The following is a 27,063-nucleotide window of genomic DNA, read 5'->3' on the forward strand; positions in this document are numbered from 1 at the left end:
CTTAATAATACCCCACTTTCCACTTCAATAAACACGCCTTACGAACATCCTTCATCGATACGCGGGTTTAGAAAATCGATTAAACAAAACATCCCAAGTTTAGAATACATTTCAAACAAGAAATTTATTTGTAATTCCCTTTACACTTTCGAATATATTTAATTGTACAATAATGAAGTTAACAGAAACTGATCAACTATCGATGGATGTGACATCTTTGATTATATAATAATAAATATAGTATTTTAAGACACAGAATATTATTATATGGAAATAACGTATAAAAAATTGTATGTACTAATCTTGTTTGATTAACGGCAAAAGTTTGAGCTGTATTTTAAAAGTTTATTTCCTTAACACTCTCGACAACTTAAGATTCTATAGATCTACTTAAATAAATATCGGTATATAAAAGAAAAGAGAGAATATTGCTGAGAGCCTTACTGGACTTGGTTTAAATAGTTACATATGTCAAAATAATAATGCTTATTGTGAGCGAATGAGATAACAATTTTTAGAAAAAATAATCCATACAATTTGCTTAGGACGTTAATGATTGTGAAAGAAAATATATTTCTAGATTCTAGTTAGTTTAAAGTAAGTAAAGCCTCGTTATATGAGGTTCTTGTAATAGGGATAGAGTAAAGTACGAGTTACGGATAGTAGTTCGAGACATTTTCTATTTGTCGCTAGCGGGAACAGCGTGACGCTTATTACTAACTTGTCTATCCGGCTTATGTTCGCGTTTTCGAGATCCTGACGTAGACGGCGACGTCGGTGATGCTTCTTCAGCTTTCGAAGCTGAATTTGACAACGCTGCGGGTTCTGGAGCTTTGATGCTGCAACCACATAAATCAATACATTTTTGTATAACATGATAATCGACAAGGGACGAGTCCGATTGAAGCATATGGATAGTCTATAATTCTATATGATAACACTGTTACTGCGAAATTTATTGTGCAACGTTTCGATGCAAGGGAAGAGAAACAAGAAAAAAGAATGCACAAGCGAGATATAAGCGAATCATGCTCTTGCTCTGCACTAGTGTGAAATTGAAATTACTATAGCTTGTTTTTTTGCAAAATTTCTCAAAAATAAAAAAATATGTACCTATATGCACGTGTGTATATCAAATTAACAATGTATAAAATAAAAGATGTATGTCTACAAGCGGATATGAAACAAATACAATATTTATGTGTCACGACTATTTATCGAAGTCGAGAAATATTTAGTAATAATAAATTATATCATAACACATTATTGAATTGTAGCTGACACTTATTGTTAGTAAGAATTTAATACAACCTTAATATACCGCTACTATGCTATATTTAATGTATTAATATCACAACTAGAGTCGACTGTGGATAACGTCATTAAATTGGAATTATTCTGTAACTTAAGCGTAGAAAAAGTACATAGTAACACTTCTTTCTATTCTAATACAATAGAATTACATTAATTGCACTTCATTTCAAGTATACGATATGCATATCTACACCTTTCTAATATCGAGATAGACATGGAAAATATTACTAGTTGAAACATAAGTGCTTGTAATTACGAATTAGTGCTGAAAATGGAATTAAAACAAATAAAAGGAAACGATAGAATAAAGCGCAACGTACATACTTACGTTGCATAAGCGTCACTGGTGTATACTATGCTTTTAACTTATTAATATTTGCGGCTGTACCTGCAATACACACAACAAGACGGTATATTCTGTATCAATCTTAACAGACTCGCTGTATTATGAATTACGTGTTGTAGCACATTGTATCTTAAGTATGATTAAGATTGCAACATTGATAATAATATTTAGATCGTCCGAAGAATAAAACGCGCCATAAACTAATTAAAAAAAAAAAAAAAAAAAATGACATTAGATAATCATAATTTAACATTATGACAATAAAAATATCATTGAAAATTGTATCCTTAGTATATATAACAGAGTATAATAAGATATATAATATAATATAATATATATATATATATATATATATATATATAACAGAGTATATCTATATAATATAAAATATATAATGCATATGTTAAATGTTATATAATTAGATATACAATAAGATTATAAAAGAATACAAGAGTAATAATATTTTTAAAAAATATCTCAATGTATTAACTGTCTTTCGTGATATATATACCATATTAGCGTAAAATCTGATTGCACAAAAGAGATATCACTTTTAATATGACGAAACATAATTATTAGAGACTGAGCACTATTATCTCAATTTATCAATATTTATTTATGTATCTAATACAAGGACACTGCAATGCATTTTTCTTTCTTGTGAGATATATGTACGTATGAATGATTTGACATGAACGCTGACAGAGTTAAATTATGAAGTAAAATAAACTTGGCTTTTTTTCAAATATATTTTTACACAAACTATAAGTTTTAATCTTTAATGCAGTTAATAGAAACTAAACTTACCTTGAAGAGGAAGACGAACTTTTTGCTTTTAAAGGATTTAACGATCTCATAGCACGTTTAGTAGAAGGTATCCATCTTCTATTAGAATGTCGACTATAAAAGTACAGGACAACGAGACTAATATAAATAAAAGAAACAAGAAACATATTCCAACAAAAAAAACGAGTAACAGAATAAAGAACAAAGTTACAAGAGTAAAATAATAATGCTATATAAGAATATTTTATAGATGTAAGTCACTAATTTCCATAAAGATCAACAAATTAAATTTTTCTTATTTGCAATATTAAAAAAAAGAATTATATATAAATAAATATACAAATTGCGTTTGCTTATACATAATTTCATTATTTACTTTTAAATTTAATTTCTACAACTTTTTGTTTTATTATATAAAATATAATAGAGAATGTGTATCTATATATCAAAAAAAGAAATTAAGTAAAAATAGATGTTGCAATATAGTATAAATCCATACATGCTTTTATAATAATATATATATATTGAAAAGCAGACATGCATTTTCAAAGTTGCATACAGAAAGAATGGGGATGTATAATAATATCATAATATCATATAAAAAGAGGAGAATATATATATATAAAGCATGGCCACACAAAATAAAATCTTGTATTTCTATTTATTATTTTTTAGCGTGTCTCTATTTCCAGTTCTTAAATCTGCTGTCCAAATATAAAATTTGTCAATACTTTTTAAAAAAATACTATTATTAAAGTTAATTAGTTAATTTTATTTTACAAACAAAATTGTTGCTACAAAATTTAATATCAAATAACGTATAAAACATTTGCTAAGATACTTCGTAGGATGCTCAATATTTGCATTCAGATTAATTTAATTTGATGAATGTATGTGGCTATGATACATTAATTATTAATTTATATTTAAGACTCTTGAGTACTCGCGCGGCCATGTTAGATCGTGACATCAGAGACGAGAAATAACACGCTGAGAATTCTTGCGTGCCATTTCCAAATAAAAAGATATTTGCATAAAATAACACTTCAGATTATTTCAGCACACTTCAAAAATACTCCGAGATCTATCCCTTTCTCTTAACAATTAACGAACAGCCGTAAAATAAATGTAATTCGAAACCTAGTCATGCGCCTGCACATAAGCCTACATGACTAGACTTTGTATTATCTTCATTTTACGGCTGTTTATTAACTGTTACCAGGTGCGGCTGGTCTAGTGGGTAGGAATCCCACTGGGCCACTGAGAATTTCTCAGTAAAAATACCGCACCCCCATCTGACGTATAGAGGTAAGAGACGTTAAGCAGTTGGTCCACTCATAGCCGTCGACCGCTATAAAGTACCTCAGGAAAAAAGCAGAAGGCGCTATCCAATAGGACGGCTTCCGTACAGCGGTGTGGAAGGCAACGGGAAACCACCACACTATTTATATTCCCACGAGAGTTATAAATGATGTGGAAAAAAAAAAAAAAAAAAAAAAAGAGAAGCATAACCACCACCACTCTGTCAAGAGTGTACGACTAAGAAGAGAAGAGAGATTAACTGTTAAGGGAAAGAGATGGTTGTTCAGAGTATTTTTGAAATGCTGAAGTGATCTGTTATTTTATGCAAATATCTTTTTATTTGGAACTGACATGCAAGAATTCTCAGCGTGTCATTTCTAGTCTCTGATGTCACGGTCTAACATGACCGCGGCGAGAGCCCAAAGCCTTAAACAATTTTCTGTTGTATATATCTTCTTTTTTTCTTTAAATAATGATAATTGAATAATGACACTGTACTGTATAGATAAGAATAAAGCGAGGAATTACGATATTATAAAGCGTATGATCAAGATACGTGCACCATGCGATTTTATAATTTACCAATGCAATAAAACACGATTTTTATATACCCTACCTTTGGACAAAATTTTACTTATTGCATTATATATATTTTAGCCATTCTTTTCTAAGGTACTAACCTGGCTGGTAGATCTGTGGTAGATGGTAAAGCTAATTGCCTTGGCTCTGGAACTCTGACCCTACTAGCAGTACCTGAATTTGCGCCCTCAATTGCACCAGCAACACGACGTGTACGTGATTGCCACTCGCGATTGAAACTCTCTGCTTCTTCTACAATAAATATGAAAACAAACAATTTATAAACAGAAGCAAAATGAGTGTGTGTGTGAATGATTAAGGTAGTTCGTCCCTGACAATACTGTGTCAAAAGTAGACTAATAAAACACGAAGTCCGACGAATCTGTGCTAAGTTTTTGTAAATATGATTATAGTTTTAACTGGAATTTTCTACATTATCCATGTATGTATCTTATATATAACAGATATATAAACACTAATGTGTGCTATTAGATCTTCATAAGTCTGTCTTCATTAACTGTTATATATTTCCACCGCTATCAGAAATTGTGTACTTTACATATCAATTCCTTCAAAACTAGACGATCAAAGGTCTTGTATTTTTGTAAGAGTATTTTTACAAGTCCCTTTTATCATCTTTTTATTTTTTATTAAACTGTAGGATTAGTATGATCGCTGCAATAATATCGATAGAAATGATATCGGGAGCCGTTTTTGTACCTGCGGTACATATAAAATGTGCTAACTTTGACTTCTATTATTTCAATTTCGGTACAGTCAATCTTTTTCTAATTATACATGTGTGTGTAAATTTTACATTAATATGCTGTTCAAATCTTATAAGATTCCTAATAAAACAAATTTACGGGCAAACTACCTCAAGTTTTTATTATTTTTAAGACTACAAGGAAAATTACCTTCGTCAAGATTAATAAATTCCTGTCGTTCTTCTTCATCGCCATTTCGCAAATTTCGCTCCCTTTCAAGGATATGTGCCCTCTCACCAATATGATGACCAATAGCCAATTTCCTGGTTCCGGTGCGAGAATCGCTTACGGTCTTTTTAGTTTCTTTGATGCCGCCGGGTGCCGTTGTTGTAGACATAGTCTCTTGATAAACCTGTGGCCGACCATCGGGACCACTTGACATGGTCATTACCGATTGGCTCATGAATGAGTGACAATTTCCATTACTTGTCGCCATGTTGTTCTGTACATTAAATATAATTTATGTATATCAAAGTTACATAGAGGTAAGACAATGTTAAACCGTTAATGATTATTATTATTAATAACTTATATGATCAGTTATCTTTGATTATACTTACAAAACCAAATCTTCCAAAATTAGGATCAAACAGGGCAACTGGCATATTGTTAGGAAGTCCTCTACCATAAGGCATAAGAGCGTTCTGTCCCATCATATCGAACGGATCAGGAAACATGGAGTTCATCATGTTGTTCATCTGCCTCATGGTATTGTGCATAGACGATCTATTGATTATCACAAATTCAAAATTCATATATTCTCATTTTCAGATTTTTACATTTATAAATGGCATAAAAATTTACTTAATAAGACATGTTGAAGGCAAAATATAAGAGAAACTAAATGACATGGCATATATTGATTCCTATAGAAGTCCGTTTTAATTGACACAAGTCACATGTATATTAAAGATAAATAGAAATTAATTAATATGTTGCACTAATAATTTAATACATTATTCTCACTGAATATTGTCAATATTGAAAGCTTTCCAGCAAGTGACACAAGTCGACACAAACGTTTTATCTTTCTTCATTGACAATGAGAAACAAAGATAAAATGAGATTTGTGTCGATTTGCATCGCTTGCTGGAAAGCTTCCATTGTCAATATTCGTTAATTCCATGACTGCAAAACACATTTGTTTACAAATAATCACAATTATAATATAATTATAATAATAATTTTAAATAATTTTTTCTTTTTTTTGTTTATAATGTAAAATATTGCTTATCATAAAAATATCTTTAATAAATCATTGATTAAGTCTCACATTCACAACAAGAAGTAAAATCAGCTCAAAGATTTATATTTTGTGTAAAATATTCCACGAAGTAAAAAATTAGCTATATATATGTATATGTCGTAGACAAATGGTTATTTTAGGAAAATAGCTTTTAACTAGGCAAATGCTATCTGCCTGGTCAAATCGCTTTCGTTTATTTGTGTTCAAATGCTATTTTCCTAGGCAATAAGCATTTGCCTGAACGCTTTTTAGGAAAAATCCTCTTCTAAAAAAGGCATGGATAGTTTATTGTTGCCTCTTTTCCGCGATGCTGATTGGTTCTCTTGCTGCGCTTACTTCATTTGCAGCTGTCATTGTATATTTTGACAGTTGTGTGTATCATGGGGTTAATAGTCTAATAGTAATAGCATAATGTTAAAGCTAAATAGCGCGCGCGAAGCGCGCGTCTGTAGTGTCTAGTCCTCTTCTAAAAAGGGCATGTCGTAGGTATTGTTGTCACTTTGCCGCGATGCCGATTGGTTCTCTTGCTGCGCTTACTTCATTTGCAGCTGTCATTGTATATTTTGACAGTTGTGTGTATCAAGGGTTAATAGTGTAATAGTAATAGCATAATGTTAAAGCTAAATAGCGCGCGCGAAACGCGCGTCTGTAGTGTCTAGTGGAAATAAATTGTAGCTAATTATTCAGAATAGGGCCTTTTCCAAATTTTGATATTTTTTGCGGCTTTCTTGGTAAAAATCTTTGTAAAAATCTTTCCCAACAGTAGGTTTGGCACCCGCGGGGGACTCTACTATCGTTAAACTATAGGCCACGTTCCGTAATGCGCATATGCGTGCATTTTCTATAGTAAACGTTACGTATGCTATACATAAATACGTGCATATGCGCGTTATGGAATCCAGGATAAAGCGGGGAGCACACACTTCTGCATAACGCATAATGCGTAAGCATAAGAAAATTGATTGGTCCATACACATGTGCATAAGAAAATAGACCAATCAATTTTCTTATGCTTACGTATTATGCGTTGTGCAGATGTGTGTGCTCCCCGCTTAAGTGTGCCTTACAAAGTACATACATGCGTGAACTTTCCACGCGTGGAAAGTTGTAAACCCCATGTTGCACCTCGTCTCGCGTGGAAGCAGAAATATGATATAATAGGCCTAGTTTACACCGGATCGTTTGATACGCGTATCAAGTACTATATCCGTATCAAATCCGTATCAAATCTCGGATTATGCCGGTGTAAACCAAAATTTGATACGGATACAGTACTTGGTACGCGTATCAAACAATCCGGTGTAAACTAGGCCATAGTGGGAAAGTTCGAGTACTTTGGTTTACAAAAATATTTGTTTGATCGCAAATTGTTGAAATCAAGATTTTTTTACTCTGTACCTTTTTTGGTATTCTTAAGTTGAAATTTCTGAAATATAAATGATCTATTATAAAGTTATATTAATATTTGCCTACTACTACGTTCTGTAGTAACTTACGATAATTCCTTCGCGTAAACGAGATTTTCCTTTGCATAAACCGGATTTTGTAGTAACTTACGATAATTTACTCCACGTAAACGAGTGAATTATCGTAAGTTACTACAGAAGAAACGCTCGCGTAAACGTAGTATACGACGTATATATGTATATTTATATATTGCATTTACATATTTTATGTTTGAGTGTTACCTATTTTAAGAATTAATTTGATCTTACACATTTAAAGAAATTTAAACGATATGCCTTTGTCGTAGATAAGTGACATTTAATTTCGAGGCAACACACTGTTAAATTCTAGCGATGCATTTGACAGGTCCATCAAGAGCCATTGCTCCCAAATATACGATCCTTCCAGAATGACATACATGTATACATATTGATACATACCGTGAGAAATCATGGTGGAACTTACCCAAATATATTAAAGAGATCATCCTCGTTCATGAACGATCCAAACATCGACATTTTGCGGGATGCCTTGGTTTTGGGATGCTCGGGGATTCGAAAAATTCACCTGCACGATCAATAGAAAGTGGATTTTCGACTCTACGCGTAACGTATGTAACGTACGTACGAGAACGGCCGAAGATCGCGAGCGAACGTGAGCGTGAGCGCCCCTTCACTCTCGTGGAAATTTTCAGAACTGGGGTCCGATTCTCTGAGGGTGCCATTACATGGAGCGCGGAAACGCGGAAACGCGGAAGCGCGGAACAGAATAGTAACTAGATTCCGCGTTTCCGCGAGTTGAGTCCCGCACGTTTGAACGGAAAAGCGGAATCCGCTATTATCGTGTATGTATGTATGGCTGCGTTTCGATATTCACTGCCAGTACTTAACGCAGCCTATGTATGTACCCTGGCTTGCATATAAGATATACTTCATAATAACCATCAACATGATGTTTGGATCTATAATATTATACTGCCACTTTTATTAAATAATAAAGTAATCGAAGAGTATGTGTAAAAGCTTTTTTTTTCAATGTGATTAAACAGCTCCGAAATTTGATGGAGTATACTGTATCCGCGTTGACAACGGATTTTGACGCGTTCGTTCCGCGAGTTTGTTTCTCCTTATATTACATGGAGCACAATTTGCGCGGAAAAGCGGAACAGTATAGTGACAAATAGACATTTGTATTCATTTCTTAAAATTGTGTTCACTTAATTCATTGCAATTTTTATTAATATGCTTATCTTTTCAGCTTATCTATTGAATACAAGCATTTTAATCAATAAATACTGTTAAAAATTAATATTTTATAATTCTCCGTTCCGCTTTTCCGCTCAAAATATGCTCCATGTAATATTAAGGCATTCAAAACAGACGGAACGGATCGACGGAAATCTAGTAAATTTTGTCTTCCGCGCTTCCGCGTTTCCGCGTTTCCGCGCTCCATGTAATGGCACCCTGAGGGTGCCATTACATGGAGCGCGGAAACGCGGAAACGCGGAAGCGCGGAACAGAATAGTAACTAGATTCCGCGTTTCCGCGAGTTGAGTCCCGCACGTTTGAACGGAAAAGCGGAATCCGCTATTATCGTGTATGTAGGCTGCGTTTCGATATTCACTGACAGTACTTAACGCAGCCTATGTATGTACCCTGGCTTGCATATAAGATATACTTCATAATAACCATCAACATGATGTTTGGATCTATAATATTATACTGCCACTTTTATTAAATAATAAAGTAATCGAAGAGTATGTGTAAAAGCTTTTTTTTCAATGTGATTAAACAGCTCCGAAATTTGATGGAGTATACTGTATCCGCGTTGACAACGGATTTTGACGCGTTCGTTCCGCGAGTTTGTTTCTCCTTATATTACATGGAGCACACGTTGCGCGGAAAAGCGGAACAGTATAGTGACAAATAGACATTTGTATTCATTTCTTAAAATTGTGTTCACTTAATTCATTGCAATTTTTATTAATATGCTTATCTTTTCAGCTTATCTATTGAATACAAGCATTTTAATCAATAAATACCGTTAAAAATTAATATTTTATAATTCTCCGTTCCGCTTTTCCGCTCAAAATATGCTCCATGTAATATTAAGGCATTCAAAACAGACGGAACGGATCGACGGAAATCTAGTAAATTTTGTCTTCCGCGCTTCCGCGTTTCCGCGTTTCCGCGCTCCATGTAATGGCACCCTGAGGGTGCCATTACATGGAGCGCGGAAACGCGGAAACGCGGAAACGCGGAAGCGCGGAAGACAAAATTTACTAGATTTCCGTCGATCCGTTCCGTCTGTTTTGAATGCCTTAATATTACATGGAGCATATTTTGAGCGGAAAAGCGGAACGGAGAATTATAAAATATTAATTTTTAACGGTATTTATTGATTAAAATGCTTGTATTCAATAGATAAGCTGAAAAGATAAGCATATTAATAAAAATTGCAATGAATTAAGTGAACACAATTTTAAGAAATGAATACAAATGTCTATTTGTCACTATACTGTTCCGCTTTTCCGCGCAAATTGTGCTCCATGTAATATAAGGAGAAACAAACTCGCGGAACGAACGCGTCAAAATCCGTTGTCAACGCGGATACAGTATACTCCATCAAATTTCGGAGCTGTTTAATCACATTGAAAAAAAAGCTTTTACACATACTCTTCGATTACTTTATTATTTAATAAAAGTGGCAGTATAATATTATAGATCCAAACATCATGTTGATGGTTATTATGAAGTATATCTTATATGCAAGCCAGGGTACATACATAGGCTGCGTTAAGTACTGGCAGTGAATATCGAAACGCAGCCATACATACATACACGATAATAGCGGATTCCGCTTTTCCGTTCAAACGTGCGGGACTCAACTCGCGGAAACGCGGAATCTAGTTACTATTCTGTTCCGCGCTTCCGCGTTTCCGCGTTTCCGCGCTCCATGTAATGGCACCCTGAGGGTGCATCCCGATGGAGAAGAAATAGCGGAACGGAACAGTAACGGAAAAGAGATATGGTGGGGGGTTAACCAATCAGAGTAGTTCCGTTTCAATTCCGTTCCGTTATTTAGTGAGTGGGTTCCTCATGGCACGGAGCTGTTACGGAACGGAAAAGAAACGGAAAAATTTCTAACCTATTCTGTCGAAAGTTCGCAAATAAGTGCAGTGGATCGATCGGTTTGCAACATTTTTATTTTTGCAAATAAAGAGCAATATGTCGTCATCGGTAGGTATTACACATGTAAAAATAAAATATATATGTTAAAATCCTATGTTATTAATATGTTAATGCTAATTAATGTGATATATTTTATTAATTTCCAGAAATTCAAATGTGGATATTGTCGCTGGATTGTTTGGTTCGATGAAGACGGAAAACTTTCACATCCTTGCTTAGCAAATCATGCGAATTTAATAATGGATAAAGATCGAAATCTCTTTATAAATGGTGCGTATATTTGTGTACAAGAGAGGCAATATATATATTCAATATAACTAATGGTTAGAGAATATGTAAATGATATATAAATTTGTTGTAAAACTAAATCTGTTATTATTTAGATTCTTTAGAAACACACGTCGAGAGTGAGAATAACAGCAATAACGCCGGAGAGACTGGAGACAGTGACGTAGGATTGTCATTGATGATGGGAATAAGATCATCATCTACGTTGAGGTTGTCACTTGTTGATGTGGAAGGAATTAATGCTGTTGCTCTTTGAACAGGACGCTTTGAACATATCCACATTTGAATTTCTGGAAATTAATGAAATATATCACATTCGGTTAATTAGCATAGGATTTTAACATATATATTTTATTTTCACATGTAATACCTACCGATGACGACATATTGCTCTTTATTTGCAAAAATAAAAATGTTGCAAACCGATCGATCCATTGCACTTATTTGCGAACTTTCGACAGAATAGGTTAGAAATTTTTCCGTTTCTTTTCCGTTCCGTAACAGCTCCGTGCCATGGGGAACCCACTCACTAAATAACGGAACGGAATTGAAACGGAACTACTCTGATTGGTTAACCCCCCACCATATCTCTTTTCCGTTACTGTTCCGTTCCGCTATTTCTTCTCCATCGGGATGCACCCTTAGGGTTGATTTATAATAGCCGTAACCGTTGATTTAAGCCGTAATCTTTAAAAAATTGACTAATCACAGTCGAATGTGAGAAGAATAATTGACTGTGATTGGTCAATTTCTTAAAGATTATAATACGGCTTAATTAAATCAACGGTTACGGTTATTATAAACCAACCCTTAAAGGGTTGCCGCTTTGTCGCATAAGTTAATATCTTTAATATCTTTAAAATCTAATCTCAACTGTGTATCTCCGAGAAGCACGTACGGCGTGTATGCTTTGTAGTTTACGCACAAATCTCGTGATTTTTTCGATTTGGTTGACGGATTTCATCCCATTTTTTTGTTTTTATAAGATTATGAGCTGTAAACGCGAGTAAATATACAATAATGGATATTAAGGGCCTTACGTGTGAAGATGGACGAGCAAACGTATGAGGTATAGAAATTTGATATTATAAGTATAGCAGCGAAATTCGAGGGAAGTAGACTGGCGTTATACGTTATGTTGCGAAAGATGTGTCGAATAGACTTTATATAGTTTATATAGTTTATATAGTTACCAAAGCTTATTATGTAGCGAGCATCCAATTAATAAAATATTGGTTAACATAAAAAAATCATATTTTTTTATGAACTATTGTATATTCAACACTTAGCGATACAAAACATAATTATTTAATTTTTGTTTACAGTCGTATATTATCTGTACTTTATGAAAAATATTTTTTGTAATAGTCTAGGATTTCTAGGAATATAATTCCAGCAAAAAATATTTTTTATAAAATACAGATAAATGACTAAACAAAAATCAAATAAGTTTTTTAAATACTTTTAATTAAAAACGAAAAACAGAGGACTTGAATCGCCAGTGAACAATTAACAATTAGCAAAGGTATTATGATCGACCCAACTGGCAAATTTTATTGATCAAAAAACGCAGATTTCGGTCCTTTTCAAGCGTATAGAAACCACTCACAAATATTAGTTAATATTTGTTAGTGGTTTCTATATGCTTGAAAAGGACCGAAATCTGCGGTCAAACCGTAGCGTTTTTTGAAATAAAATTTTTCAGTTGGGTCGATCATAATATGTTTGCTAACTTTTAATTAAAATTTACAATTACGAAAGATGTCCAAAATAGGTCCAAAAGCAATCCATTATAGGTCCAAAATTGGGTACGTTTTGGACATTTTGCGGACGTACAAGTTGTGACAAATGGACGTCCATGGGACGTACATATTTGGACATTCTGCGGACGTACAAAGTTGTGCAAAATGGACGTCCATGGGACGTACATACATAGAACGTCCGACGAATCTTATTTGGACTTTGTTTGGACGTTCGAATGTCCAAAAGCGGATGTCCATTGAACATACATTGGACGTCCTTGTGCTATCTGGGAAAACGATACTTGTGTCGAGTTGTGTCCCTTGCTGGAAAGCTAGCGCTTCCTAGGGACTTGCGCGACGATTCCTTATCTCTATGAAGCGAATCTTTCTATTAGACATCGAACACATGCAAATCCTTCATAAGCAATAAGATACAAATGGAAAGATGAGATCGTAGACCCGAAAAACCATGCATGCGCCATATTATTGACTTCAAGCAATTTTATTCAAACTTATTCGACGATTAATTTGTCGAATAATAAACACATTTTGTTAATATAAATAAAATAATTTTTTATTTGACAAATAAAAAATAAAATTAAACAAATGTAATAATAACTATCAAGTAACAACTATATACACTTTATTATAACATGAATAGGATTATTATTTTCTTATTCGATATATGAAAAATAAAATAAAATTAAGACTAATTATAATTGGAAACTTTTGGAAGGAATTTTGCCAATTAAATCAATTGTTAAATTAACTTAATCGCGGGCAATTAACTTAATTCTGAAACATTATCGTATTATCTATAGTTAAATTGTAAATATATATCGAGTTTGATCAAACTTTGAAGTCGCCCGTGGATACTTATAGCGTTTTTTCTTGGCTGCACTATTGCCCACTAGTGCAACACTAGTGCAACATTAGTGCAACGCTATTGGGTAGTGCAGGGCAGTGCAGGGCGATAGTGCAGCCAAGAAAAAACGCTATTATATAACAAGAGGAGAACCGCGCGGCAAAATGGCAGATCCTTTGGAAAAATTAGTCATTGCACGGGAAAAGAATTTTGTCAAACAAAATATTCTTTGCGCGAAACGTTCCTATCCGGCAGAGCCCAAGTGGCGATTTGTTGATACTCGTCACGGCGACACACATGATTTAAAGAGGAGTGGATTACTTCCGATTTACGTGCATAAGAAAGTACGAGTATTGCGTGTGCATGTGGAAGGAAGTTACTCATACTGTTTACTTCTAGCCTCTCGTGTTACTTATCGTTTTAGATAATTATTTTTTATTTTTATTGACACTATTTTTAAAAAGTCTCATCTCCATATATCTTTATCCAAGTTAAAAAATTAGTTTTCTTTATGAGTAACTCAAGTTCAGTAAGTAATATTATACGTCATTTTCAATCGATGATATTCTTCAGAATTATGGAAAAGTACCGAGATTTGTCGCGATATGCGCGAAATCCGATGCGAGGGTAGAGACACCCGAACGGCTTGATGAAGATAAGGTATCAAGAGTACCAGCATGCCGATACATCGACAAGGAGGAGCGAAGAATGGTGTTGGATGTAGGTATCTAATTAGATCTCCACAATCCTCACAACTCCTGCTAATATAATTCGCACTGAAAGTGACCATGACGTTACATCCGGAAACAGGGCATGAAGCAGAAGTGGAAGGAAGCAATGAAACAATTTCAGGGATTGCCTTTCCTCGCAGACACGTTACCGAAGGCGCAGAGGAAGGCGAGGATGGAGCGCGAGTTGCAACAGCTCGAGAAAGACATAGCAATTATCGAGCAACATCCGTATATATACGTTTATGACGACGCGGTGCACATATTGTAACACCTAATATAATGAGCTAACATAATCAAAATCTATGTAATTGGTATTCAAATTCCTGGAATTTTTATGAATTATATGTGATATAGAAACACAGATGATTACATACGAACAGAAATTATATTAGAGAAAGTAAACATACATATATATAAATATTCTTTATACATAATTATATGCATTTATAAATGTTTTCATGTAAAAAATTTTTTACTGGGTGATTCGTATGTACTTGGCCGGAAATGAACGTTTTTTTAAAAATGAAAAGATTTGTGAGTCATTCGTTTAATTGTAATTATAATTATTTATTTTTACACCATCATGCATTTAGTCGAAATAGATAAATTAATAAAAGTTTTTATATGGAATCGTTTGTATTTTGTATGAAGAGTTATAAAGTGTGATTAAAAATTTAAGGTGAGAGTCACCCATATAATTTTAATTAAATATTTATAAACTCGGTGTAATTAGCCGAAATATAGATTTTTAATTATTTATATTGAAAGAAGAAGGTGCGACTGTTCCCGAAGTTCCATTGACTGTCGCACCACCTACATATTTGAAAATTTTGACAAATCGCCAAAACATACGGTATGTCCCACAGATCGGATGTTTTAAATTCAAAGTTGAAAAAAGATACATCACTGTGGCAAACCCAACAAGATTAATAAAAAAATAATACAACATTTTTTTATATTATTGTATATATTGTGTATATTGATAGTAACTCAAAATAGAAACTAGAAACATATGAAGGGTTAAAAGCCATTAGTGGTGTAAGTCAAATTTTTTTTTAAATATTGACTCGTGTGCATAGATGCAATCTATATACAATATATAAATTGCATCTATGCACACTATATATATATATATATATATATATATATATATATATATATATAATTTATTTATTTATAAAAATAGTACAAACCATAATAAGATTCATTCTTTCTCATGCAAAATGACAATAACAGATAGAATATAGAAGACAAGAATAATTTTAATGATAATATTTCAAGCAGTACTTCTTGTTTTTATCTGAGCACTTGTACGGTCCTTTATACAGGAAATTTGGTTTTTATTTCGTTAATTTCATAAATAGATGGTAATTTTTTATTTTCCATGGCAGTTCGGAATGAAGATAAAACTATTGTGCGTTTCTCATCCATCCATCTCTTGTTTTTTCTTGTTACAGTATCAAAAGGAGATGCTAAAATAATAAAATTAATTTAGTATGTTAACAGTGTGTTAATCTAGAGTATATTTATTATGAAATATGTTATTTAATAAAGAGCAACGTGTACATACTTAATTCAAAACTTTACTTTTCTTTTTATTTCTCTCTGTATTATTGTTTACATTATTCTTTCTCCTAAACACTTCTTCAGATTGCTTTGTCTCTTTTAATGATGAAGTATTGGAAATATTTAAATCTAATTCTGTATTACATTCATCGTCTAATTCGGTCATATTTTCATTATTATGATTAATTTTCCTTTTAGGAGCTAAAGGGCGGTTTACTGAAATAATGACAAAATTCACATTTGTGTATAATATATGTTTATACAGAATATGAATACCTGTTGAGATAATTACTAATAATAGAAAAAATAATTTTAAAAAATATCATTATTTGAAAAACGCAAAGTAACTTCAAAAAATTTAAAAAATTTTTCTTTTGCATAATTGCAATTTACATCAATGACAATAATGAAAGAAATGATTTAAACTTACCTTTATTTTTTTTTATATTATTATTTATATGATTATTGAAATTTTTCTCTTTGATAGGCAGCTGTTCAGATTGTCTTGTTTTTGTTAATGCTGATAAAGTATCAGAAATATTTAAAATTGAATGTATGTTACTATCATTAGTCAGATCATTCTCATTTTCATCCTCATCAACATTATCGCTTTCATTGCTTGAATCTTCTCCTTGTGTGTATTTGAATAAACGTGATATAGCCAAATTTGTTATGACGGACTGTTTATAATGCAATTTATATATTTTTTCGTGACGGCGCTTGAAATTCGTTAGATCATTCACTTCATGTTCAGATATAGCTAATGAAATGCATACTGTAGCAATATGTTTCCATAACATTGTATTTCGTAACGAAGTTGGTATTTTCAATCCAGAAATTATAGAATGTTTTCGCATTAATATACTTGCTCTCAAATATTTATATCTGTTTTTGTCGATTGTATATATACCAAAGACATAAGGATTATTTTCGGGAACACCAGCATGTTTACGATAATTAACAATCATTTGCATACATTTTAATATTTCTTCATGAAGCAACACAGGAACCAGTCTTCCTAAATTATCGCGTATTGTTATTCGTACATATTTGGATAAAGATTTATATAATTCAGGTGCTTCTTCTTTTGAAATTGCTGCACAATTTTTCAAATTTTCAATTAAAACACGCTCTAGTTCACCAGGATGTCTTCTATTAAATACCATAATAGATACTAATGTTGCTTCAGCTAGCATACGCCATGCTTGAATCGAGAAACCAGTTGTTTGTAAAAATTGTAGAGCTTTTGTGCGTTCAGATTTGAGATAAGTATTGAACATCTCAATATCATCTATTGATGGCAAGACAATATTTTTTTGTCCCCTTTTTTTATACTCTTGAGTTTCAAGTATTATTTTATTTATACTGGCAAGATAATTCTCTGTAAATAATTTCAAAAAATCTTCTACTACAGTTTGTTTGTGAAATTCTTGTTTCTTAATGCACATATTTTTTAAAACTTGCCCAACTTGTTTAATGTATCTTCCCAAAGATGATGCAACAGATAATATTTTATATGTCCCAGTCGTTTCATCAAATTGTGCAAGTTCATTGACAACTTTGATGCATTGTTCGTATTTTATTGGATCATATATTGAAGTAAAATCTACTACACTGTTATCGATATCCCTCAAAACAATAAGAAATCGTCCAAGTAATCTCAATCGCGCTCGGATCATATCGTGTTGATGTTGGGGACGATACTTATTCTGACATAGTTTGTTGCCATAAGCAATCAGTAACTCGTCGTATCTAATAATTTGAGTTATATTGTCTTCTCTCATAACTGGGAATACCAATCTTCTTAACAATGTACATGCACTGTGATGTATACGACAAGCAACAGTACGTCCCAATAATTTTACATTTCGTTGAGGTTCTTGTTTCTGTACACAAGATCGAAAATGATGTCTTATATTGTTTTTAGCAAAAAAACCTTTACATTTTGCACAAGGAATAAAATCGGCTGGTTGTCTATTTTTTCTTGGACGCCGACATACAATTAAATCTCCTTTATTTATGTTAGAATCTGTATTATATATGAAATTTCCTGTTCGTCGAAGTATATTAATAATCTTCTTTCGTTCTGAATTACCTGAAATGATATATAAAATCTGTGACAAATTACCATTAAATTAAAAGTAAATTAATAAACATTTTACACATAATATTGTACATACAGTGAATATATATTACGTAATATGTATCATAATATAACGTTTGAACTTTTTGTATCTATATATAAGATACTTTTTCAGATTTAAAAAGCTCTATTATTTGAAATAAAATTATACATATAATTTAACATAAATGGGTTTTCTTTCATTATTTTACATATAAAAATACTCATCAATATAGATAAGTTCATTAAAAAATGAGTACTTAACGAAATATTTTGCATTTTATCTTAATATTTTTATATGTAAGATTGTTTTGTAAAATATTTATTTTTCCGTTATTTTATATTAATTACCATTTTTTTATAATCTTATCCAATATTTTTATACGTAGAATTATAAGAGAAATCAATTTATGTCTATTATATGTAGCAAGAAAGAGAGAGGGGGAGGGGGAAGGAGAGAGAGAGAGAGAGAGAGAGAGAGAGAGAGAGAAAGAGAGAGAGAGAGAGAGAGAGAGAGAGAAAAAGTATTTGACCGATTACAGTTTTATCAGTACAGAGATTTTTGGAATATAGATTTGATATTGGTCAAGAAAGTATACTTTCAGTCAGAGTCATCTCAATATATCTATCAAGTAACACTTTCGACTTTTAGAGAGTTAAATCCAATCCAGAACAAATCAAATCCAATTTTCATAATCATTTATAAATTCATAAATTAATATTCAGTTGAAAACGTGTTTAAACTTAAGTTAGATTTTGGATTAAAAACAAATAAAATATCTGTTTTATAATAAAATTTATATAAAATATATCTGCTTTATAATAAAACTTTGATCTAATTTAGTGCAAAAAGAACATTTTCAGATAAATATATTAATTCATAAAATTTAGATTTAATATTATCGACATATAGAGAGAATAGACTGCTGATGGCAGTAGAGGGAATTGTTTCTTTCTAGTAAAGCCTTTTGGTTACCCGAAAAACAACAACAATCAGGCTTTACAATAGAGAGACGAAATGTGACCTCATATTATCTGCTTCTCACTCTTTCGTGCGGCTACCCTTCCACTGCCATCACCGGTCCATTCTATATGTCGATATTTAATATGTTTTGAGTTGGGTGGATGCAACACTGTATTGGTATGCAAAAACTCGGTAAACAATACTTTGATAGTATATTTTCAAGTTAGATAAGAAAATGTTAATATAAAAAGGAAACATTAATCACATTTCCGAGTTATAAACAATTTAAAAAAAAAGAAGACTTCGTGAATTAAATTAACGGATAACAAAATTTATTTTTCATAAAATTTCAGGTAATTAACTTAAATAGATTTCAACTTTAAAGTATAATTTTGAAGATATAAAGTATTAAAATTTGGAAAACTATGATAAATAATAATTTTCTTCGACATTTCTATATTAAATTTTCGATTTTAATTAACTTTCAAAATATTCTAAGTATTGTTAGCAACTTTGCACATAACATACAACTTACCCTTAGGTAAAAGAGAAAACTTTTTCACATCTTCTTCATTTTTATGTTTCTGTTCTAAGTGCCTTGTTAATACTGTTTGAAGTTTTTTACAATATAGGCACATATTTAATTTTTTCAATTTAGAATTGTCAGAAGTTTCTACATACATATTTCTATCATCCCATACAGCTACTTTAGATAAGCATGATGTCAAATCTAATGTACTGTTCACAGTTTTACTTTTGCTTGTATTAGTTATATATTCACGTATATTTTCAGTTTTATCTTCATTTGTGTCTTCAAACATAGAGCAATCTGATGTATGAAAACTATCATCAAAACTATTCTTATATGTAATAGAAGTATCAAACTCATTGTCAGTATTATTATCGTTAATTTCATAATTTGATTTTAACTGATTCTCTATGAATGTAAATTCCGCAGGTGGAGCTAATGTACCAGTTGAAATATTATCGAGGATGTAAGTCTCATTTGCATTTGAAGAAGCATTATTGTTATTAATGATACTATATTTATTACTCAGCTGCATATTGTTGTATGGAATATTGTCAGTCTTCTCTGTAAGCATTGGAAGTGTTGTCTCTTTTACTAATATATTATTCACATTTGATACTTCTGATAAAATCTTGAGAGATTTTTTAGGACTTTTAAATTTGTCAACGACATTTGTGTTTTCATAAATTATAAAAGTAGAGTCAAATTCATCACATTCAACGTTCTCTGTTACATCAAAGGGCTTGTTTAATATTGTCGAATTTTCTTTGATATCGTTATTCACATTTGATATCCCAATATTTAACGCAGTATTAGAATCGGCAGTTAGCAATAAATCTATAAAACAATAAAAATAAAGTAGATAAATTTTTATCGCAAATAACTTATATTGCAAAAGCTGTATATGTTATTATCATACAAAATATGTAAAAAAAAACTACATACAGAATATTTGTTGTATAATGTATAATCCGATTAAGTATATGTATTATAGACTTACCACTCATTATGTTGTTGCTACTATCAATTAATGTATTAGGTTCCTCATCAATAGAAAGAACATCTTCAGTCAAATACGCAGAACCTTTCATATTCTCTATGTCATTTGTATTGTCACAAAACATCAAATCAAAACTTTGGTTTGTATTACACTGTTGAGTATCATAGTTATTGTTTGACGAAACGCAAATGTCTTCTTCAATATCAGATTTCACATTTAATGTCCCAATATTTAATATAGCATTGGAATTAACAGCTAGCAATAAATCTATAAAACAAAATTTTTGAAAATAAAGCAAATAAAATAGTTATATATATAAACTTAATAACATTTTCTATATAAACATAATTACAATGTTAAGTAAAAAGAGGTTTTATACGACCGATTTCACCATCTCCGATTTACTTGATCCTCCGATTAAACTCATTCTTCATCTCTTTCTAACTCTTCCCTTAGAAAGAGACGAGTTAGTTTAATCAGAGAATCAAGTTAATCGAAGGTGGCCTTTTTTTAACATAATACTTTTATATATTAATTTGACGTGTATATATATATAGGTCCGGAAGTATGTTCCGGGACTTTTATTTTTGATATCGGTATATTCCGGGACATTTGGCAGTTTCCAGAACTGTCCTGGAAAAAATTGATGTCCTACGGCAATTTTCGGGACAGTTTTTTAAATCTGATTACATATATATGCGTTATATTCCAGGACTGTACATTTCAAAAAACGTAAACAGTCCCGGAACATACCTCTGGACCTAGATATATATATTATAATACCTGATATTGATAAAGTTGTTAACCTTACTTTTGGAATTTTCTTGTTTAAATTGTCTGCAATCTGTTGTAAGCTGAATTTGCTTTCTAAAGTAATATGAAAAAGGATTTAGAATAATTACCCATTCAAAAAAAAATTATAATATCCTGTACTTTTATTACAAAGAAATAAATTATGCAAATAGATATCTTACGAGAATTTGACTGTTCTGGATATTCTCTTTATTTTATAGATTTAATTTTTATCATATATACACTTACTATTAGTTGCGATAATGTATGATTTTTTAATACATCTTTTCTTTATTTGCCTTTCATTATAGACACTATAGTATCCACTCGTACATATTAAATTATACATTTTGATTATCAAGTCAACGTCAATAAAATGCAATATTAGTAATCCGTTTGTTTTTTTAAAATAATATTTTTTTTTTAATTCAAATAGAAGAAGGACCATGAGGGGGCCATATGGGTCTTTTAAGATAATATAATAGCAGAGAAAAACCTGAGAACGACCACACCGATGTTTTGCTTGATACCATATACCCACATATACCATATACCAGGGACCAGGGACCAGGGACCCAGGGACCATAGTGTAAAATGAAAGGTGAATCCATGGTGAAAGTATGGCTGCGTTCCAAAATTCACTCTGGGTAACTTAAGGCTGGTATTCATAATCTTCAAGATTGTTAGAAAACAGGATTAGAAATGTTGACATTACCGACGTCGAGGAAGTTCAGCCTTCACTTTAGGATCCCCTTAAGCTAGATGCACAATACAAAGGTACAGGCAACAGGAACAGGAAGTCGATTACGGTTCATGAAACAAGGTAAAAATTCAAAAGTAAACAGATTTACTAGATTTCAACCAATGAAATCATAGATACGCTAGTGAATTTCCTCAATTTTGTAATTTTTACCTCGTTTCAAGAACCGTAATCGACCCCTACGTATCTTTTTACGAGGTAAAAATGCGAAAAGTGAACAGATTTACTAGATTTCGACCAATGAAATCGTAGATACTATAGTAAATTCTCTCACTTTTCGCATTTTTCACCCGTGAAAAGATACGTAATAGGCACCGGTGGGGGTCGATTCTTATCTTGGGACGAGGTAAGAATTATAAAAGTGAGGAAATTCATTAGAGAATCTACAATTTTATTTGTCAAAATCTAGTAAATCTGTTCACTTTTGTAATTTCACCTCGTCTCAAAATACTAATCGACCACGGAAAATTGACAGGACAGAGGACAGGACGCCATGGCGCCATCTGCCCCGAGTTTTCATTGAACATTCCTAATGCCGGGTGTCCACGATGCAAGAACTGTGTCCAAGTTTCGGTTTAAGCCAATGAAACTGCTGCTTTTCTGTAAGAGCTGCAAGTTGATTGGCTTAAACCAAAACTTGGACCAAGTTCTTGCATCGTGGACACCGGGCTTAAGCCAATCAACTTGCAGCTCTTATGCCCGATCTACAATAGCTGTAGTAAGCCTCAAGCTGTAAGAAATTGACCAATTACAGGCGAATGTGAGGAGAATAATCGACTGTGATTGGTCAATTTCTTACATCTTGAGGCTTACTACAGCTTACTACAGCTATTGTAGATCGGGCATTTATGCCCGGTGTCCACGATGCAAGAACTTGGTCCAAGTTTTGGTTTAAGCCAATCAACTTGCAGCTCTTACAGAAAAGCAGCAGTTTCATTGGCTTAAACCAAAACTTGGACCAAGTTCTTGCATCGTGGACACCGGGCATTACAGAAAAGCAGCAGTTTAAAGCCCGTCAAGGCACTTCCGATACTCGTCCAGCACAAACTTTTTATTTGTTGATCTTTGTGTGAAATGCATCGTTTTTTCCATAATAATTTGTTGCTTCTCACCAGCCCAATCAATTCTCTACACGATAATAAGTTTAAAAACGTTTCATCTTCCTCGTACTGAGCACTTTCCTCGTATTCCATGATGAACACGTACCAAAAACATTACAATAGAAAAAAAGAATACTTTCGGATGCCGAGAAAGAATGTTATAACTTGACTCTTGAGATCTTTATATATAGCGGTCTTCGGTTCGGGATCACGTGTATTTACTGTTTCGACAAAAACAATTATGGCAGCGCGCGGCGTGATGACGCGTAACAGCACTCTGATTGGTTGGCTCTTAACGTTCACATCTGGCGTAGTCGTGAAAGATGAAGTTCAACCATCTTCCACAACACGCTTTACAACCGCAGTACCGCTCTACAACCACGCCGTACAACATTCTTACAACCACTTACGACCACGCTTACGCAATTGTAGAATAGCCTTTACAGAAAAGCAGCAGTTTCATTGGCTTATGCCCGGTGTCCACGATGCAAGAACTTGGTCCAAGTTTCGGTTTAAGCCAATCAACTTGCAGCTCTTACGGAAAAGCAGCAGTTTCATTGGCTTAAACCAAAACTTGGACCAAGTTCTTGCATCGTGGACACCGGGCATTAAACCGAATCTTGGACCAAGTTCTTGCATCGTGGACACCGGGCAGCCAATCGCAACGTCCGTTCGCAACGGACGATAATTGACTAGCAAGGGAAAAACGGCCAAAACGTCGATACGACGTTACAGCCCCCCTTTACGGCGACTGTGTTCGAGCTCCACTGAGTCTGTCCCGTTGGAAAATATTGTTGTTCCTGAAGACTTTTTCGACAAACTCGCGAAGCTAGTGCAAAATGGTAATCGAGTGCACCGTGCGGATACGCGAATCTGCACAATTCCTTCCACGATTGCGATGTTATCCCGCATCCCGCATTTTTACGTTAATCCCCGACTCCCCCCATGAAAATAATTTTCGGAGCGATTTAATCGAGATATTCGTCTCTGCGCGAGCAGATATGTTCTAAAAACCGTTTCTCTTGCAGGGTAACGAAAGTTCGCTGCCTATGGAACTCTGTTCTAACTGTAAGTTGTCGGAAATACCTTGGCTTTTACTTGAAGTATTTTGAAGTAACCTGATATGTTTTCGTCAAACAGTGTCAAACAGTAGACCAAGATAGGCAACTCTACCTTAGAGATATATTGTATATTCCTCAGTGAAATACATTACATATGCATAATTCACGATATTGTTAAAAATTCAAGTATTAACGATTAAAAATTTGGAAATTATATAGCATTGATATGATATTCCATGATATGTAAGTGTATTTTATTTTTTAGTTGATGTAGACGAAATCAGAAGATTGGGAAAAAGATTTCGGAAGCTTGACTTGGATAATAGCGGGGCTCTCAGCATTGACGAATTTATGTCCCTACCTGAGTTACAACAAAATCCACTGGTACAACGTGTCATCGACATATTTGATGCAGATGGTAATGGAGAAGTAGATTTCAAAGAGTTTATCCATGGGGTGTCTCAGTTCAGCGTTAAGGTAGTCTCCCTCTTTCTGTGTAAATTATTATGTTTTTATACGCAAACAATTGTGCATAATGCTAACTTTCAGGGCGACAAGGAGAGCAAATTGCGATTTGCATTTAGAATTTATGATATGGATAATGACGGTTATATAAGCAACGGAGAGCTTTTCCAAGTGCTAAAAATGATGGTAGGCAATAACTTGAAAGATACACAATTGCAGCAGATTGTTGATAAAACAATATTGTTTGCCGACAAAGATGAGGATGGCAAGATTAGTTTTGAAGAATTTTGTTCTGTAAGTAATACATTTACATATCTATTTTGACGTGTGACGCGCAGTGCATTATATACTTTTTATGATTGTTCCAGGTGGTTGGCAATACAGATATTCATAAGAAAATGGTAGTTGACGTTTAAGTGACCAAAGTTTGTGGAAAAACTCTTAATTTACAAAACGTGGTATGTTGATTGAAATCTATAAATTAATAATCTATTAACAACAGATTTATGGGATAGTTCTATCAGAGATCCGTTTAGAGTGAACTCACACGATTATTGTTCTTAATTAAGCTTGATCATTACAAGTCTATCCAAATGGAAAATTTTTATGGTGTGCCAGACTAGTACGGCATGGCACACGAACGTTAGATCAACGTGATACAACCATTTCGATGTCGTTAAAGGTATTATGGGATAAATCAAATTATCTTGCACGTTCCATTAAAAATAAGGATCAACAACGCGATCTTAAATATACAACCTTTAACTGGCATCTTAAATTTAATGCTGCATGGTCGCCAAGATTTTCCTCAAAAATATGCGATAAAGTTAGTCTTCTCAAGCGCCAGTCGAAAAGAATTTCATAGATGCACTTTGTTCCTTTTTACTAATTCTCGGTGGGAAAGCACGAAAGTAAGATCAAATTTTGCATTGATACGATTACCATGCCATAAAACCTATCGTATTTCCGTCATTGTTCAAAAAGTAATTGTTAATATTATCTTTAATGGCGTTTTAATATCGTTAAAGATTTCATTCGGTAGTCTCGGCGAGTCCTTAAGAATATTATACTTTTGGACTAATGTCTTAATATATTAATATTTGAACATATTAATATATTAATGTTTTAGAAAAGTTATAAACATTATAGATAAGCCAACTCTTAAGGTGTACTATGTTTATAATAAACAATCATGAATTGTGCATTCGGAAGATACAGCGAGGCAGATTTTACTGAGTTGTACAGAATATTAATTATTAAGTTACACGAGTTTATTTGGTTAGCCTTTGTGTGTGTATAAGACTTGCGTGTACAAGCTGTGTACTGACATTGGATGTATCAGTTTGTAATTTTCGAATGTACGATTTATTTATTTATTTAGATATTTATTACGTCGCGATCAGTCAGAAATATAATTTATCATTACCAGATACATTAAGATATTTATAATACAAATAAGTTTATTTTATCATTGTTAATTGTTTCTATGTATACTTACATGTTACATGGTCTTATCATGTCTAATTAAAGTTTAAAATTGTGAAATATATTAAGATTAATCTACTATAAGTATGTATCATATGTTTCATTTACGATGCCTGTGCAGAGTTCAGACATTTCAGTGATCTGCATTTTAGTCACATTTAATCAAATTTATATGCTAATATCACAATAATCTGTATTCTGTGTGTTTCTACTTGTGTTATCTACTAAATATTTTTTTTACGTAAAAGATTTATACACTAGCCATTTTCTTTTTTTTGCCCCTTTTTCTATTGTATTGCAGTTTAATCAATTAAAATTAATGGAAATCGATGTCCATATCGCAGTGTTATTAACGGTGCAGTTTTTTTGCTCATGCGCGGCATTTGAGCGGCAAATCCAGCGGATAAATTATTAAAATAATTATTACACATATTATTCCAATCTGTAGTATGCTATATACTATCATATTATTTTAATAACGACAAAATTTCTAAAGATAAAAAATATTTTTTAAACAAGTCTTTGGAAAATAAACACATTTCATATTAAGTAAATTTTAAGTAAAATATGCTTTGTACTATAAATTTAATTACACTCAGTCAATAACCTTAAACTA

At 32.6% G+C, this 27,063-nt stretch overlaps 4 protein-coding genes and 2 long non-coding RNA genes across 14 annotated transcripts; 3 read left to right on the plus strand and 3 right to left on the minus strand.

The window, feature by feature from the left end:
* Window positions 1-105: 105 nt before the first annotated feature.
* On the minus strand, window positions 106-8,455 carry Mlf (myeloid leukemia factor). 4 transcript variants are annotated; one of them, XM_077399198.1, is made up of 7 exons: window positions 8,252-8,454; window positions 5,655-5,820; window positions 5,245-5,536; window positions 4,429-4,579; window positions 2,468-2,560; window positions 1,643-1,702; window positions 622-839 (listed from the first exon to the last, which is right to left on the minus strand). In XM_077399198.1, exons 1-6 carry the CDS (start codon window positions 8,302-8,304, stop codon window positions 1,684-1,686), a joined length of 774 nt encoding a protein of 257 aa, XP_077255324.1. In that variant the 5' UTR covers window positions 8,305-8,454; the 3' UTR covers window positions 622-839; window positions 1,643-1,683. The 4 variants fall into 4 exon arrangements, with proteins under 4 accessions (XP_077255322.1, XP_077255323.1, XP_077255324.1 ...); XM_077399200.1 differs by having other exon boundaries at window positions 1,635-1,702; XM_077399196.1 differs by lacking the exon at window positions 1,643-1,702 and having other exon boundaries at window positions 106-839; window positions 8,252-8,455.
* Window positions 8,456-10,865: 2,410 nt separating this feature from the next.
* LOC143893630 (uncharacterized) lies at window positions 10,866-11,692 on the plus strand. Its single transcript, XR_013255874.1, has 3 exons — window positions 10,866-11,025; window positions 11,124-11,247; window positions 11,361-11,692. It is a non-coding gene; the product is annotated as an uncharacterized LOC143893630 (long non-coding RNA).
* LOC143893631 (uncharacterized) lies at window positions 11,404-13,613 on the minus strand. Its single transcript, XR_013255875.1, has 2 exons — window positions 11,640-13,613; window positions 11,404-11,555 (listed from the first exon to the last, which is right to left on the minus strand). It is a non-coding gene; the product is annotated as an uncharacterized LOC143893631 (long non-coding RNA).
* Window positions 13,614-13,988: 375 nt separating this feature from the next.
* LOC143893629 (enkurin-like) lies at window positions 13,989-15,132 on the plus strand. Its single transcript, XM_077399201.1, has 3 exons — window positions 13,989-14,216; window positions 14,446-14,592; window positions 14,683-15,132. Exons 1-3 carry the CDS (start codon window positions 14,037-14,039, stop codon window positions 14,869-14,871), a joined length of 516 nt encoding a protein of 171 aa, XP_077255327.1. The 5' UTR covers window positions 13,989-14,036; the 3' UTR covers window positions 14,872-15,132.
* Window positions 15,133-15,847: 715 nt separating this feature from the next.
* On the minus strand, window positions 15,848-22,431 carry LOC143893626 (uncharacterized). 5 transcript variants are annotated; one of them, XM_077399192.1, is made up of 7 exons: window positions 22,073-22,431; window positions 21,596-21,651; window positions 20,785-21,051; window positions 19,791-20,621; window positions 16,600-18,264; window positions 16,174-16,385; window positions 15,848-16,075 (listed from the first exon to the last, which is right to left on the minus strand). In XM_077399192.1, the coding sequence occupies exons 1-6, from the start codon at window positions 22,243-22,245 to the stop codon at window positions 16,174-16,176; spliced, it is 3,204 nt and encodes a 1,067-aa protein (XP_077255318.1). In that variant the 5' UTR covers window positions 22,246-22,431; the 3' UTR covers window positions 15,848-16,075. The 5 variants fall into 5 exon arrangements, with proteins under 5 accessions (XP_077255318.1, XP_077255320.1, XP_077255319.1 ...); XM_077399194.1 differs by having other exon boundaries at window positions 22,118-22,430; XM_077399193.1 differs by having other exon boundaries at window positions 21,568-21,651; window positions 22,073-22,430.
* A 1,690-nt stretch (window positions 22,432-24,121) lies between these two features.
* Window positions 24,122-26,534, plus strand: LOC143893625 (calcineurin subunit B type 2). 2 transcript variants are annotated; one of them, XM_077399190.1, is made up of 6 exons: window positions 24,122-24,278; window positions 24,465-24,504; window positions 24,763-24,974; window positions 25,047-25,256; window positions 25,331-25,420; window positions 25,532-26,534. In XM_077399190.1, the coding sequence occupies exons 1-5, from the start codon at window positions 24,276-24,278 to the stop codon at window positions 25,376-25,378; spliced, it is 513 nt and encodes a 170-aa protein (XP_077255316.1). In that variant the 5' UTR covers window positions 24,122-24,275; the 3' UTR covers window positions 25,379-25,420; window positions 25,532-26,534. The 2 variants fall into 2 exon arrangements, with proteins under 2 accessions (XP_077255316.1, XP_077255315.1); XM_077399189.1 differs by having other exon boundaries at window positions 25,331-26,534.
* Window positions 26,535-27,063: the final 529 nt, after the last annotated feature.

Source organism: Temnothorax americanus, unplaced genomic scaffold (assembly GCF_048541705.1).
Source record: "Temnothorax americanus isolate GAGA-0224 unplaced genomic scaffold, ASM4854170v1 Scaffold123, whole genome shotgun sequence".
Classification (NCBI taxonomy): domain Eukaryota; kingdom Metazoa; phylum Arthropoda; class Insecta; order Hymenoptera; family Formicidae; genus Temnothorax; species Temnothorax americanus.